The sequence below is a fragment of the Mirounga leonina genome, unplaced genomic scaffold, assembly GCF_011800145.1.
Source record: "Mirounga leonina isolate KUSES-001 unplaced genomic scaffold, KU_Mleo_1.0 Mir_166, whole genome shotgun sequence".
Classification (NCBI taxonomy): domain Eukaryota; kingdom Metazoa; phylum Chordata; class Mammalia; order Carnivora; family Phocidae; genus Mirounga; species Mirounga leonina.
In genome coordinates, this window is record NW_023270418.1 from 35836587 (window position 1) to 35850592 (window position 14006).

At 62.1% G+C, this 14006-nt stretch overlaps 1 protein-coding gene across 1 annotated transcript in view; it reads left to right on the forward strand.

Annotated features, from left to right (window-relative positions):
• The window catches only part of OSBPL5 (oxysterol binding protein like 5), a 51197-nt gene extending 40718 nt beyond the window's left edge, over window positions 1-10479 (forward strand). Inside the window, exons 11-22 of the mRNA XM_035013509.1 lie at window positions 325-406; window positions 1721-1819; window positions 2190-2286; window positions 2889-2987; window positions 4748-4845; window positions 5280-5369; window positions 5469-5605; window positions 6031-6216; window positions 6417-6543; window positions 7450-7570; window positions 8189-8306; window positions 9256-10479. Coding sequence (XP_034869400.1) covers window positions 325-406; window positions 1721-1819; window positions 2190-2286; window positions 2889-2987; window positions 4748-4845; window positions 5280-5369; window positions 5469-5605; window positions 6031-6216; window positions 6417-6543; window positions 7450-7570; window positions 8189-8306; window positions 9256-9394 — 1393 coding nt within the window. The 3' untranslated portion in view covers window positions 9395-10479. The remainder of the gene's footprint in view (window positions 1-324; window positions 407-1720; window positions 1820-2189; window positions 2287-2888; window positions 2988-4747; window positions 4846-5279; window positions 5370-5468; window positions 5606-6030; window positions 6217-6416; window positions 6544-7449; window positions 7571-8188; window positions 8307-9255) is intronic.
• Window positions 10480-14006: the final 3527 nt, after the last annotated feature.

The following is a 14006-nucleotide window of genomic DNA, read 5'->3' on the forward strand; positions in this document are numbered from 1 at the left end:
GGGCCCTGGCCTCAGTGCCCTCAAGCTGAAGCCCGAAGGCTGGAAAGGCTGGAAAGAGCCCATGCAGAGGAGCTCCCGGAGGCCTTCCTGAAGGCAGAGGCACCCTGCCAGCCCTGAGCCGGCAACACCCTGCCTGCCCAGGCCCTCTGGTTAGGTGGAGAGTTCGGGTCCCTGTGGGAGGCTGGGAGACTCCCCACGGCCCTGGGGCTGGGCAGGACAGGAGGGGCCCGTGACCAGCGGGTGGAGGGCGGGATGGAAGGAGGATAGGGAAGAGGGTGGCCGGGGACCCGGCCCGGGATGAGTCGTTCTCCCGTGCTGTCCCAGGGCTGCTCTGGAGGGGGACGCCTACAGCCGCATCAAGCTGGTGCTGCAGTGGTATCTGTCTGGTTTCTACAAGAAGCCCAAGGTGAGAAGGGAGGCCCAGCGCGCCGTCCCCCCGGCCCCATAGCTCCCTGCCCCTCGGAGAGCCTGGGGCCACCCTGACCCCACACGGTCCCCGCCGCGGCCCCCAATCCTCAGACATGGGGGCAGCACCCTGACCTACCACCCAGGGTCCTCCTAGCCAGGCCAGGCCCACAGGGGTGGTCCCAGTTCCCTGCAGGGCCCAAGCGGGACCTCCACACCTCAGAGAAACAGCGACCACACACAGCGGTGCTGGGAAAGGGGCTCTCGACCCTGCACCTGGAGGAGCCCCTGGGACCTGTGGTTTTCATGGTGTGTCTCGTAGTCATAGAGACTTTTTGAGAACCCAAAACTCAGGCTCTGCTGAGCGCAGGGTGCTGGGGGGAGGGGGGAGGTAGTGAGAGGAGGGGCCCGCAGCCCCACCCCCTCCCCTGGCCACCGTGGCGCCCGGTGGTTCCGGGCTGTGCGAGCGTGATAGCATCGTTCTGTTTCCACTTCACTGTGCATGTGGGGAACTGAGGCCCAGGGCTGGGCAGGGGCGGGCGAGCGACGGCCCAGAGTCACACTGAGGCCCGAGCGCAGACGCGGTTCTCAGGGGCGGCAGCAGGTGTCCTCCCTGGGCATCTGCAGGCACTGAGTGCTCGTGGAGCCTCGTTTCCAGGGGGAAGCACACGTGTGCACACGCACACAGATTCACACACGCGTGCGCGCGCGCACACAGCTCGAAGTGATGCGCCTGGCGGGTGGCGCGAAGGGGCAGCCGGCTGCTTCCAACCCGATCAGGGGGTCTGAGCCCCAGAAGGAGGGCTCTCCTGAGTGGGGGGAGCTTGCTCCCCCTGCAGTGGGGACGAACTTGGGCCATTTGGGGAGCAGAAAGGTGGTGAGTGGGGCTGAAGGGGAGGCGGGGGACAGGGGAGAAGGCCTGTGGGATTTGGGATTTTATGAAACGGTCAGTAGAAGCCACTGGGGCCTTGAACAGATTGTGCACCAGTTCTGTCCAAAGTTCAGGGACAGCACGACCTAGGGAGGGTCTCAGGTCCCCCTGGGAGCCAAGAACCAGACAGGACATCTCATGGGCTGCCCCTCAGAATGTGAACCACGGGCAAAGCATGTTCTCTCCAGAGCACAGTGGGGTGCAGTCCCCAGGTGCTGGTGGCAAACCAGGCCCTCCCATCTAGAGACTGCCTCCCTGTGGGCACCTGGGGGTGTGGGCAATGGGCAGCCAGCCTCCCACGTTGCCCCTCGGTCCACACCCCATCCCACGTGGGTCCGTGGCCCACCTGGTTCCTCACATGAGCTTTCCATTTGTTGCTTGCAGGGGATCAAGAAGCCCTACAACCCCATCCTGGGGGAGACCTTCCGCTGCTGCTGGTTCCATCCCCAGACCAACAGCCACACCTTCTACATAGCGGAGCAGGCAAGGCCCCCACCGCCCCCAGTCTGGACACCGGGCTCCTCAGCCGGCAGAGTCTGAGCCCTGTGCGCGTTCTGGGTGCCCCCCCCCACCCATTGAGATTCCCCCAGGAGATGCAGGCCCAGCACTGTGACAGCAGGAAGGGTTTCCTCGGGAGGGGTCCGTGCATCCCGTCCCCCCAGGGCATTCTGCAGATGGCCACTAGGCCCACGACTCAGTGTCCGCTTCCCTAAGCAGCAGTGAGAGCGGGAATGGCCCCGCGCCACTCCGGGGGCCCGGAGGGACAAGGTGGGCAGGGGGAGGGGGGCTGCTCATCAGGGAGCCGGGCTCTCTCCTCCCCCGGGGCCATTCCAGAGTGCCTCTCTGCCCGCAGGTGTCCCACCACCCTCCCGTGTCCGCCTTCCACGTCAGCAACCGGAAGGACGGCTTCTGCATTAGTGGCAGCATCGCGGCTAAGTCCCGGTTTTACGGTGAGTGGGGGGCGGGGCTCCCCTGGGATCTCCCGGGGCCTGGGGGAGATGGGGGGAGGACTGGGCCCCCGGATGCGGTGGCCAGGTTTCTCTCCCTCCCCACCTCTCCGGGTCAGGGACCTGGAGCCAGGCAGAGCCCGCAGCCCCCCCCCCCCCCCCCGCCGAGCCGTAGAGGGGGCACCGCTTGTGGGCGAGAACCTGCGTGATAAGACCCTGCTGCGCGGTTGGCCCGGCCACATCACACGTGCTGTGTCAGCACAGAGCGGAACCGTTCCGGGGCCACAGGAGTTCCATGGTGGGGGGGTGACAATCAGAGCAGGGGTTTGCATGCAGCCTCTAGCCTCAGAAGCCCTCCCTGGGAGCCGGGCCTTGTGCGCCTTGGGTCAGGGCGCTTTTCCAGAATCTGAGTGTCAGGGAGGTGAAGTGACCCACAGCTTAGGTGAGAGGCCCAGCTGCCCCACGGTCACCCGGCTGGAGGGACCGGGAATGCTTTGCACCTGCTAGAAGGGAGCTCAGACCGTGTGACTTAGGGGGTGGGCCCCCGGGTCCTGAGGTCCCATGTCTGCTCACTGGTCCCACCCACCACCACCCCATCCCTCCAGGGAACTCTCTGTCGGCTCTGCTGGACGGCAAGGCCACGCTCACCTTCCTGAACCTGGCAGAGGACTATACCCTCACCATGCCCTATGCCCACTGTAAAGGTGAGAGGCCCCCCACCCACCAGGAGGGCAGAGCCCCGGCCGGCGCCCTCAGCGGGATGCTCTTGTCCTTGTTTGTTTGTTGAGGGTTCACCCTGGCTCTTTGATGACTTCTTAGCCTGGAATGTTGTCTGACAATGTTTTCAACTCAAAACGCCCACTTCCTGTCACAAGAGCCCACTTCTGTCACAGACCGCAAACCAGATCTGCTTCTTAAGAGTGGTTTTGTCATTGTTTCTAAAACTTTCCAGTAAAAGAAACATAAGCATCTTTTTTTTTTAAGATTAAAATGGATCATGAGTTTACAGGTTTCCAATCCGGATCCAAGAGGGTGGGTGTCTGTAACCCATTGGCCTGACAGCTGAACCGTCTCCCCCCTCTCCCCTTGCGTCCCCCCTCCCCACCCCCAACCCTGGCGGGAAAGCCCCTTTGTAAACAACACCGCTCTGGGCTGTTGTTACTCTCCCTTAACCACTTCCCACACACAGTCAGAGTAACACTAACCAGCCCTACCCCCAACAAGCCGAGGCTGCAAACAGCCGGAAGCCGCCGTTTCCTTTTGGGGATTGATTTGTCCTAAGCATACCCCAATGGGATTTGTAAACTCAGCAGGAATAACCCCCCTCCAGTATCACACCACCAGGCAGACACCCACTTCCTTTTTGTTTTGTTTCATTTTCCTTTTGCTCCCAGTTGCTTTTGTGATTTCATTTTGTAGGTCATTATGGAAATGCAGTATTTACCTGGATCCAAAGTTCGAAACTACAAAAGCAGGTGTAGTCAGAGAAAGCTGGCGTCTCTCTCTCTCTCTCTCTCTCTCTCTCTCTCTCTCTCTCTCTCTCGATCCCCGCACCCCCTGCCCTCCAGCTGCCTCTCCCACTTCGAGCATCCTGGACGGCTCCCGGGGAAAGCCGCACGCAGGAGCATGGGGCTCCCATCCTGTGCACTGGTGGGATTTGGGGGCACCCCCAGCCCTTCTGCTCTTTCCCTGGGCTTGCCTTTTTTATCTTTTCATTCTATCCCACACGTCCAAGTGTTTTATAATACACACAGCTCTTCTCTTTAGTTAGATTAAGTCCTCCACATGGCAAGAAACATAAGATTCGTTCTTTCTTTCATTAATTAAAAAATATTTGTATTAGGGGCGCCTGGGGGGCTCAGTCGGTTAAGCGTCTGCCTTCTGCTCAGGTCATGATCCCGGGGTACTGGGATCGAGTCCGGCATCGGGCTCCCTGCTCAGCGGGGAGTCTGCTTCTCCCTCTGCCCCTCCCCCCTGCTCTTGTGCTCTCTCTCTGTCAAATAAATAGATGAGTGTAATCTTTAATAAATATATATATAATGCATGTATTAGTTTAAACAAACACACCGGGCCAGTCCTGGGCGCAGCAGCGAGCAGGGAAGATGGAGGAGCCCACCTTGGGGCCCGAACTACAGAGCAAATGACAGATGGTAATGAGCGTTTCATGGGGGCAGTGGGGCCCCTGGGAGCCTGGAAAGGGTGTCCTGGAGGAAGGAACCTGCCAAGGGCAGGACATTCCCTGGACAGAGCAACTCTCGGGCAGAGGCCCTGGGGGCAGAGGGTCACTGAGGAAACATGCGTGGGCCGGGTTCTGCCTCCCGCCCCCACCAGCTCCTCTCCATCCCAGAGACTCTGCCCCCGGGGGCTCCTGTCCTCTCCCCCAGGCTCTGACACCGGCCTCCTCCGGGTCAGCGGTGCTGTGTGGGGACGCAGTGCCAGGACTGAGCAGGAGACTGTGTTTCAGGGATCCTGTATGGCGCCATGACCATGGAGCTGGGCGGGAGAGTGACCATCGAGTGTGAGAAGACCAACTTCCAAGCTGAGCTGGAATTCAAGCTCAAGGTAGCACTTCAGCCACTGGAGGGCCTTGAGCAGAGTGGGCTCGGGCCGGGGGGGCCCCCTCCGCACCCCAGGGATGGTTTCTGGAGCAGATGCACTCAGGAGGGGGCGGCTCTCCGTAGCATAGCCAGGGCCCAGAGAGAGGAAGGGGCTCCTGCAGGCCGCACAGCGGAGCCAGGACAGGCCCAGACCCCTTCCCAGCCATGGGACGCACAGGCCTGGTAGGCCCCCTGCATCCTTGAGCTCAAGCTGAGGCATTGGGCGAGTGTGGCAGCCTCCAGCTTTGGGTCCCATCCAGGCCGGCCTCCCACGTCCCAGGGGCTGAGAGCCGGCACCTCGTGAGGAAGGGGCCTCCTCCTCCCCAGCTCACTGCGGGCGCCAGGGCGCTGGGGAGGCCGCCGGCCCCTCACCAGCCCTGTCTCGGGGTGTCCCCACAGCCTTTCTTTGGGGGCAGCACCAGCATCAACCAGATCTCGGGGAAGATCACGTCAGGGGAGGAGGTCGTCGCGCGTCTCAGCGGGCACTGGGTAAGATGCTGCCGTCCGGGGCAGGCACAGGCGGGCCCGCGGGCATAGGAACAGCCGCGGGGCCAACCTCTCTGTTCCTGCCTGGGCCGTCTGGGGCAGGACCGAGAAGTGTTCCTCAAGGAGGAGGGCCGAGGAAGCATGGAGCTCTTCTGGAACCCGAGCAGGGAGGTCCGGGGACAGAGGCTGAAGAGGCACACGGTGCTGTTGGAAGACCAGACAGAGCTGGAGTCGGAGAGGTGAGGCGCCCGCGGGCACCTGTCGGATTCCCAGACCCAGGTCTGGCGTGGCTGGGCAGGGTTTCTGTGCAGCGAGCGTGACCTGGGGTGCCCCTGGCAGGGAGGGGTGGACCAGAGGGGACCCCCCCATGACAGACGCCATGTCCTGCTGGGGCAGCTGAGGGAGAGGGAATGAGGCCTGGGAACAGCAGATGCCCAGCTGCTCCACAGGGAGTACCCTGCCGGTGGGGGTATGAGCTCAGGGTCGAGGAGAACCACCTCACTTTGAATCACCAGCGCTCTAAGACACTCAGGCTCCCCAGGAGAGAGTGAGTTCCCTGTCCCTAGAGGCAAGCAAGTGGAGGTTGCTCTCTAAGCCTCCCCTCCGGCCCCCAGGGGGTGGGACCGTCCAGGTCACCTGCTCAGAGCAGGTGCCCCACCCCCAGGCTCTGGCAGCACGTCACCAGGGCCATTGGCGAGGGCGACCAGCACAAGGCCACACAGGAGAAGTCTTCACTGGAGGAGATGCAGCGGCAGCGGATCCGCGAGCGCCAGCAGAACCTCGTGCCCTGGAAACCACAGCTGTTCCGGCTGGACCCCGCCACCCAGGAGTGGCGCTACCGGCATGAGGAGTGAGTGCGGCTGGGGGGCTCCCCTGGAGGGGCGAGTGATGGGGGAGGAGGGGTTCCTGTGGGGGCTCACTGGCTGGCCCCGGCAGTAGGTCCTCTCTGGGGCTCTGGCCACTGCTGGGAAGCTGGGGCTGGGCCGAGATGGGGCCCCCTCCTCCCAGGGGCCACTGCCCCTGCCAACAGATGCCCTCTGGACCCTCCAGTCGTAGCCCCTGGGACCCCCTGAAGGACATCGCCCAGTTTGAGCAAGATGGGGTCTTGCACACAGTGCGGCGGGAGACCATGGCCCACCAGACCACCTTCCTGGGCAGTCCGGGGCCCAGGCACCAGGTCAGCTCCCCCAGGGTCCCTGCCCGGGGTCAACTTCCGCAGTAGGAGGGGACTGTCAGGCCGTCTCTCCCACCCTCACTCTTACCTGCCTGCCCCTCCCCCACGCACTCCCCCCCCCCCCCGCCCGCCCAGCCGGGCCCCCTGCTCCCTGGAGCCGCCCTCCGTGGTGCCAAGAGCACACGGTGCCAGTCTGCAGAGGAGGAAGCTGAGGCTCAGGGCAGCCTGGGGGCTTGCTCAGCCAGGAGAAGGCGGAGCCTGCATTTGCAGGGGTGCTGAGGGGAGGCAAGGCGGGAAGCGGGGAGGCTCCAGGAGGCCTGCAAGAGGTCTCCTGAGACAAACACCAGGGTGCAACTTGTGAGGAGGCCTGGCGTGTCCTCCCTGGTGCCACGTGGGCGGAGGCCACAGGTTCTGTGTGAGGCCAGCTGCCTCCCCTGCACATGGTGGGAGGCCAGTGATCACGCGGGCAGAACGGGCATGACCCTTCTTGCCCGGTGGCCCCAATTTCCCAGCAAGCAAGGGTCACAGTATCTCACTGCCCATGTGTCGTCCCCCCCCACCTGCTGTAGCCCCTCAGGCCAGGCGGCCCCACCCCCTCCACAGGCCCCCACCCACCTGGATGCCCCTGCATCCCCCTCACCCCCTCCAGTCAGCCACGGCTCGGCCACCCCTGTGCTCTGGGGAGCTATCGGAGGTCCCGCTGGAGAGGTCCCCTCAGCATTGGGGGAGGCCTAGCTGTCAGCTCAGACGGTGGGACGGGACCTGCTGTCATGGCCCCCGAGTCAGAACCGTCCACAGCCACATCTTCTAGAGCGGCCCTGTCCCCAAGGCCGGCACATCCTGGCCCCGCGGGCGCAGCTGTGGTGGACCTGGGTGAGCCCCCGGCTGCAGTGGCTCGTCTCTCTTCAGGGGCCTGGCCCAGACCGGCGGCTCCGCAAGGCCAGCGACCAGCCCTCTGGCCACAGCCAGGTCACCGAGAGCAGCTCCACACCCGAGTCCTGCCCAGAGCTCTCAGACGAGGAGGAGGAGGAGGAGGAGGAGGAGGAGGAGGAGGAGGAGGAGGAGGAAGAGGAGGAGGAGGGGGAGGGGGACAGCCACGACTTCATTTCCGGTGAGCCCTCCCGGGCCGGCTACTCTGCAGGGTGGGAGAAAGCCAGAGAAGCACCTTCCCTGGGCAGGTGTATGGCGCACCTTGACCGTCCTCCCAGGGTCCTCCACGCCTCCCTGAGCCCAGGGGCAGACCAGGGTTGCGGAGGGCAGCGGTCCCCAGCCCTGCACTCATACGGCGCGGCGCCCCCTTTGGCTGGCAGGGTCGGTGCAAGGGGCAGGGCTGACCATCTGATTGTGCCTCCTGTCGTCCTCATGGGTGTGCCGGCTCCTCCCCGACTTTGTCCCCGTCTCTAGGTGCATGAGCTGTGCCTTGCCATTTCTGTCTCCCAGGGCTTATTAGAGGGCAGCTGAGCTTGGGGGTTCCCTCTATGCCTGCCCCTCGACTCCCCGTGTTGTTAGCTTCACCTGAAGGCTCCCGAGAGGTGGGGCAGGGGCCAAGCCGGGCACGACCCCGGGACCCCGCGTGCCGGCTCCCCAGACATGCCGGCTTGTCTTTGATTCTCCCTCCACCCCCTGTCCCCTGGGTCCCGTGACCGGTGGCTGGACATCCCAGGCGGCGGGAGCCCATGCCCACGGTGCGGGAAGGAGGCGCGGCGGCTGCAGGCACTGCACGAGGCCATCCTGTCGATCCGGGAGGCCCAGCAGGAGCTGCACAGGTAAGTGTCGCTCCCGGGGACGGGGCCAGGGAGCTGCAGAGGCCAGGGGGCCGTGTGTCACTCAGAACTAGAACCCTGGGGGTTTGCAGAGGGTCTGATGGATGGAGGACAGGAAGAAGGCAGCCAGCTCTACCCTGGGCAGGCTGGTGGAGGATGGGGCGGGAGTTGAGGGTGCCACACTGTAGGGGGGCTTGCTTAAACAGGATGAGCCAGCCCCTGAGCTCTGTACAGGGAAATAGCAGCTGGGGGCCAGAAGTCCAGGCATGGGCTGGCCCAGCCGCACTGGAGTCAGAGCGAGTCAGCCGCCTGGCACCACAGAGGAGGCCAGCCGTGAAGCAGAGAACCAGGAGAACAGCCAGACATTTCTGCAGACACACAGTACAGCCAGAGTCCAGGGCGAGGATACGAGTGTCCTGGGTGTGGCCCTGACATAGTCTACAGACGGGGGCTTATGCAATAGACGTTCACTGACCCCCGGTCCCAGAGTCCGACACCTGGGATGCAGGTGCCGGCAGGGCCGGATTCCCCCAAAGCCTCTCTCCTTGTGTGTGGACGGCTGTGCTCTCCCTGGGTCCTTCTTCACGGGGTCGTCCCTCTGTGCAGGTCTGTGTCCTGATGTCCTTTTCTTATAAGGACCCCGGTCACCCTGGATTAGAGCCCACTCCCATGATCTCACTTAAACTGAATAGCTTCTTAAAGACCCCTTCTCCAAATAGAGTCACATCTGACCTGTTGGGTCAGGACTCCAACATGAGACTATTGGGGCAGGGTGGTCCAGCTCAGCCCGTCACAGCACGAGTGGAAAAGAGGCTGCAAGAGGCCCAGCTCCCCCAGCCATGAGCCCCTTTCCCTGGAATCTGTGCCCAGGGACCCCTGCGTACTAAGCCATCCATTGAAGGTAGGGATGCACGCCCACCCTGGCTCAGCCACCATCCTCCCGTCGTTGCAGGCACCTCTCAGCCATGCTGAGCTCCACAGCAAGGGCCAGGCAGGTGCCGGCGCCAGGCCTCCTGCAGAACCCCCGCTCCTGGTTCCTGCTCTGTGTGTTCCTGGCGTGTCAGCTGCTCATTAACTTCATTCTCAAATGAGAGCCCTTTGGGGGCAGCGTGGGCGTCCAGGCCCACCTCTCCCTCCCAGGCACCTAGCACTTTCAGCCAGCCCGGGGAGGCAAGAGAGAGATGGCGAGCGTGGCCACTGTGGACAGAGGGGCCCACGGCAGCAGGAGGATAGTAGGAGGGACCTGGGGGGCCACACCGGCTCCTCCAGGGGAGGTGCTGACCTTCCCTGTGGGACCCTCCACCCAGTGCCGGCCTTAATGCTAAAGCCAAGTGCAGCTTTCGTCATGCCTCTCGCCCCCTGGTCAACTTGCCTGCTCATTCCCGGTCCAGCATCCACTTGTCCCGTGGGAGCGTCGGAGGCAGGGGCGGACTGCCTGCCCAGGCATTGCGCGGTCACTCCCCAGCCGGGGTGAGTGGGGAGCTTTGGGGGAGCAAGCCGTGAGTCCCAGAGGTTCCCAGAGCCTCCTCTGTCCTGATGCAGAGGGCTGTCCATCCTGAGAGCCTGCCCACACTGCCCGAGTCACGCTAAGAGGGGCCTCCCTCGGACTCTAGGGTAGACTGGAGCTACTGCAGAGGGAACATTTGGATTTTACTCTGCTTCTGTGCTGGGTGGACGGGACCCCCACGATACACCAATGGAACCCACCCTCACCTTGCACAGCCTGGGCGTGCCAAGGGGAGCGGGCACAGCTGTACCTGGGCACAGCTGTGCGTGCGAGGGCAGGGGTGCGCAGGGGGCGGCCGCACGGGCCCCAGCACCCCCTGGGACAGGGAAGCCCAGGTTTGCCACTTTGCTGGGACTGATCCACGGTCCTCCCGTTTTACACTTTTTTAATAAACGCAATTGCAATATCGTAGGCAGGCTGCAAGCAGCGTCTGGCGTCTCGCCTGTTTCTGTGTCAAGTGCCGCCGTGTGCGTGCGTGTGTGCGTGCGTGTGCGCGTGAGCATCTGCACATGCACCTGTAGATACACACCGAGCCTTAAATTATGTGGGGGAGGTGCCACCGGGACCCACCGTCCCATTTTCCAGATTTTGTATCCATGTTCTCGTTCCCTGCCGGCAATGTGGGGACGTGTCTGTGCTCCAGGCCTTGAAATAAACGGCACACACACACTTTGTGTTGTCTTCTTGGGGGCTTCTGGAAACGGGGGTGGCTTCCCAGGGAGAGATGCAATGCCAGCAGGGGCCTGCCGGGAGGGACCCGAGGCCCTGAGGACGGATCCGGGGGAGGATGGGGGCCAGGGTGCAGGCACCCCCTCCCTCGCGGCCTCTCCGCCTCAGCCCCTGCGCTTCAGGACAGGGTGGGGCTCGGGCTGGGCAGAGGAAGGGGCAGGTGGGTGCTGCCCCTCCAGGCCCTGTGGCTGGCTGCCTTGGGCAGAATGGGCTCCAGGACTGGATCACCCGGCGGAGGGCGGTGCCCCCAGACTGGCCCTGCCCCCCCTTCCCCCCCGTGTAGGGGCCACCCACTGTTGGAGAATGGGTGCCCTTGAGGTCCTAGCTTTCCACATCTCGATACCAGGGCCGGTTGCTCTAAGAGGAAGCTCGGGGCCACCTCCTCTTACCGATCCACCCACGTGTGGCCTGACTCACCAGCTCCACCACCACGCCGCACAGCAGCCTCAGAATCCCTTTCAGAATTCTGTTTATGTCCTTGGTATGCCAAAAGTTCTGCCAAAGCAACAAGGAAAAGAAAGATGGGTGGGCATAACCCCGCAGGAATAGCTGGCCCAATGCCCAGATGGGTGGTGACCAGGGCGTCCCAGGGCGCGTGGAAATAGTACAAGCCCGGGCAGGATTTCTGGGTCCTTTGGGTTGTTAACTCTTGGGTATATAGACACCAGTGATGATATTCTAGGCTGATGTGGGTGTCCAGAGCTGCGCCTCCCACCCCCCTCGCCAGTACTGCGCCTCCCACCCCCCTAGCCAGTACTGCCCTTCCCGGCCCCCTTGAAATGTGCCTGGATGGCCCCGGGGCCGTCGGTGCCAGCCCTGGCTGGGAGGGTTGCAGCATGGGAGTGCAGGGTGCCCCAGGAGGCAATGAGCCTCTGGCCCGCCCTGCCCCCCCACAGGACCCCAGGGCAGGAAGGAGATGCACTTCCCCAGCGACACGGTGACGGTCACCGCACGCTGACTTCTCATCCCCTTGGATGGATCACCAGCAACTTCTAGTAGCAGGAACTTTCAGTAGAAGCAAGCGGGTCTGGGTAGCACTGGGAGGTCCCCCGAGGAGCCCCGAGCATGGGGGCAACAGGCAGCTGCCGGCTCCCTCCATGCGTTCCGGGGTCCTTGCCCTGGACAACGTCGTAGGAGGGTTAGGGGATGGTGGGGGGTAGTGAGCCCAGGGGCCTCAGTAGGCATGACCGTTGCCATACATTGAGCAGGTCCTCCGACCTCTGACCCCTGCTTAGGCCTCCGCAGCAAGTGTTCTCATCCCTCTTCCACAGATGAGGAGACCCGCTGCAGACGTTCAAGACCCCCCAGTACTCGTGAAACAATCGCTCCCCATTCCTCCAATCCTAGCGCTTCACTCTGCCCCCCCCCCCCCCACTTGCCCCGGATCCTGGAAAATACCAATCAATTTTCTGTCTCTCCGGATTGGCCTACTGGGACATTTCCATAAATAGAATCATGCAACAGGTGTCCTTCTGTGTCTGGCTTCGTTCAGGTAATGTTTCAGGTGCCCCTATGTTGTGGCAGGGGCGGGAGGCAAGGTATCCCCCAGACTGAGAAGGCACTTTGAGACCAGAAATCGGAGCCAGCCATCCCCACGGTTTACTCAGTTTGCTCAGGGCGACTCCCTGCCGGGGGGGTGGAGCAGTCGACCATCCTCGATCCTCGCTGAACAGGACGGAGGCCAAAGACGGATCGGTGTTGTCCACCCTGCTCCACCTCTTCCTGTGTGGGGAGTGTGTGGTGCCACATTGTATTTGTTCATGTCCCCTGTGAAGGGCGTTGGGCCTGTACCCACTCTTCGGCTACTGTGGATAAAGGTGCCACGAACATCTGTGTACAAGCTTTGGTGTGGATGTGTGTGTTCACTTTTGACACATCCATTTTTCGTCAGCTCAAACCCTCTCTGTGGTTCTAAGTACTTCTAACGCCATGTGCTGTCACCCCTCTTCTGACTAAGACTTGTCAAACAGTGTCAAAACCAAGAAAACCCCAAGTCCTGTCCTAGATGATAAGGCCGACCCTACAACACTTTCTTTTTGAGGTTTGTCTTTTTTTTCCCCTCAGAGATGGGGGAGATTGTTTTAAATCTGAAGTCAGTTGGAACCTGAATTCAAGCTGAGCAGGAACAGGGCCGTCAGCCACAGCACGGGAACCTCACGCTCCGGTCGGCAAAGCAGAAATTGTGGTTGTCTGGGGACACACACCCTGAACCGGGCTTCACCAGGAGGTGCGGGCTTCACCATGAGGACTCCATAAAATTCTGGGTTTTGCTCCTTTACCTGCTTCTACTCTTGCGAGGACCTGAACCCCCACTTCACACAGGCCTCATAGTGCAGATAGTTGTCTGTCCTCCCTGTAAGGACAAGGAGCTCATGATTTCCTTAGAGTCTTCCAGCACAACAGACAACACCTAAGGAAGGACTGGGTGAAGCCATCGTAGGCACATTCCAGACCACCAGCTCTGGACAACTCCACACCGAGTCCCCAGGGTCCCAAGCAATCATTGTTTTATGAAGGACACCTGGGCCCTTGTCCTGGTTCTAACTAGTTCCAGAAAGGACAGGTACACCAGTCCATAATCCTCGATAAAAACCACAGACCCTGAGCAAAGAAGAGACGCTCTCTCCTTTCCTTTCTGGATCTCCCAGACACTGCCTGTACCTGTCCTCTCTCCATACCGTCAGTAAATTCTGCTCGCCTCCTGCTGGCTCACGTTTGACTTCTATCCTGCACGGTGCCGGGGACCCGCTGGGCTGGTCCTGCGGGACTCCCTCTGGGTTCTCGGACCCGGCTGCCTGCGTCAACCAAATGTGACTGCAAGTGGGCAGCATCCAAACCACTCCCCTCTGTCTGCTTTGGGGAGCAGGTCTTCCCGGAAGCTGGCGCTCTGGAGCTCAGATCATGCTTCATTCTTTTAAAAGTATCACGACATTGTACTCCTGAAGCTAGTATGACAGGGTATGTTAACGATCCTGGAATTAAAATAAAATCATAAAAGCTGGGGAGGGGTGGTGTCCTGTTCGCCTCCCTCCCACATTGCTGCACCTTGTCCTCACATTAGCCTTATTTCAGAGGAAGCAATCCCCCTTCCCCTGGGATTGCTGGAGTGTTCCAGACCAGACTCAGTCACACCTGGGGTCGTTCCATCGTTTCCTGATTCCGCCCCAGGATAGAGCCTCCGAATTGAGCCATGCTTTCAAGCAGTTTTAGTTTTCAAATTGTGACTGGATCATTCGAGGCCAGGGATGCGCATGGGGATCGCTCCAGTGCTCGCTTCCTGGGGCTTCTGGGGGAACTCCCCGCCCTGGTCCACAGTGGCTGTGCCCCATGAGGCCTGGGTCCCTGCCTCCCCTGCCCCCTGCAGGAGGCCCACCCCAGGGGGCCTGGGGCCCAGCCCAGCTCCCTCCCGCCCAGCCCAGCGCACCTGCGCAGGACAGGTTGCCCCCAACGTGGGCTGCGTTGCGGGC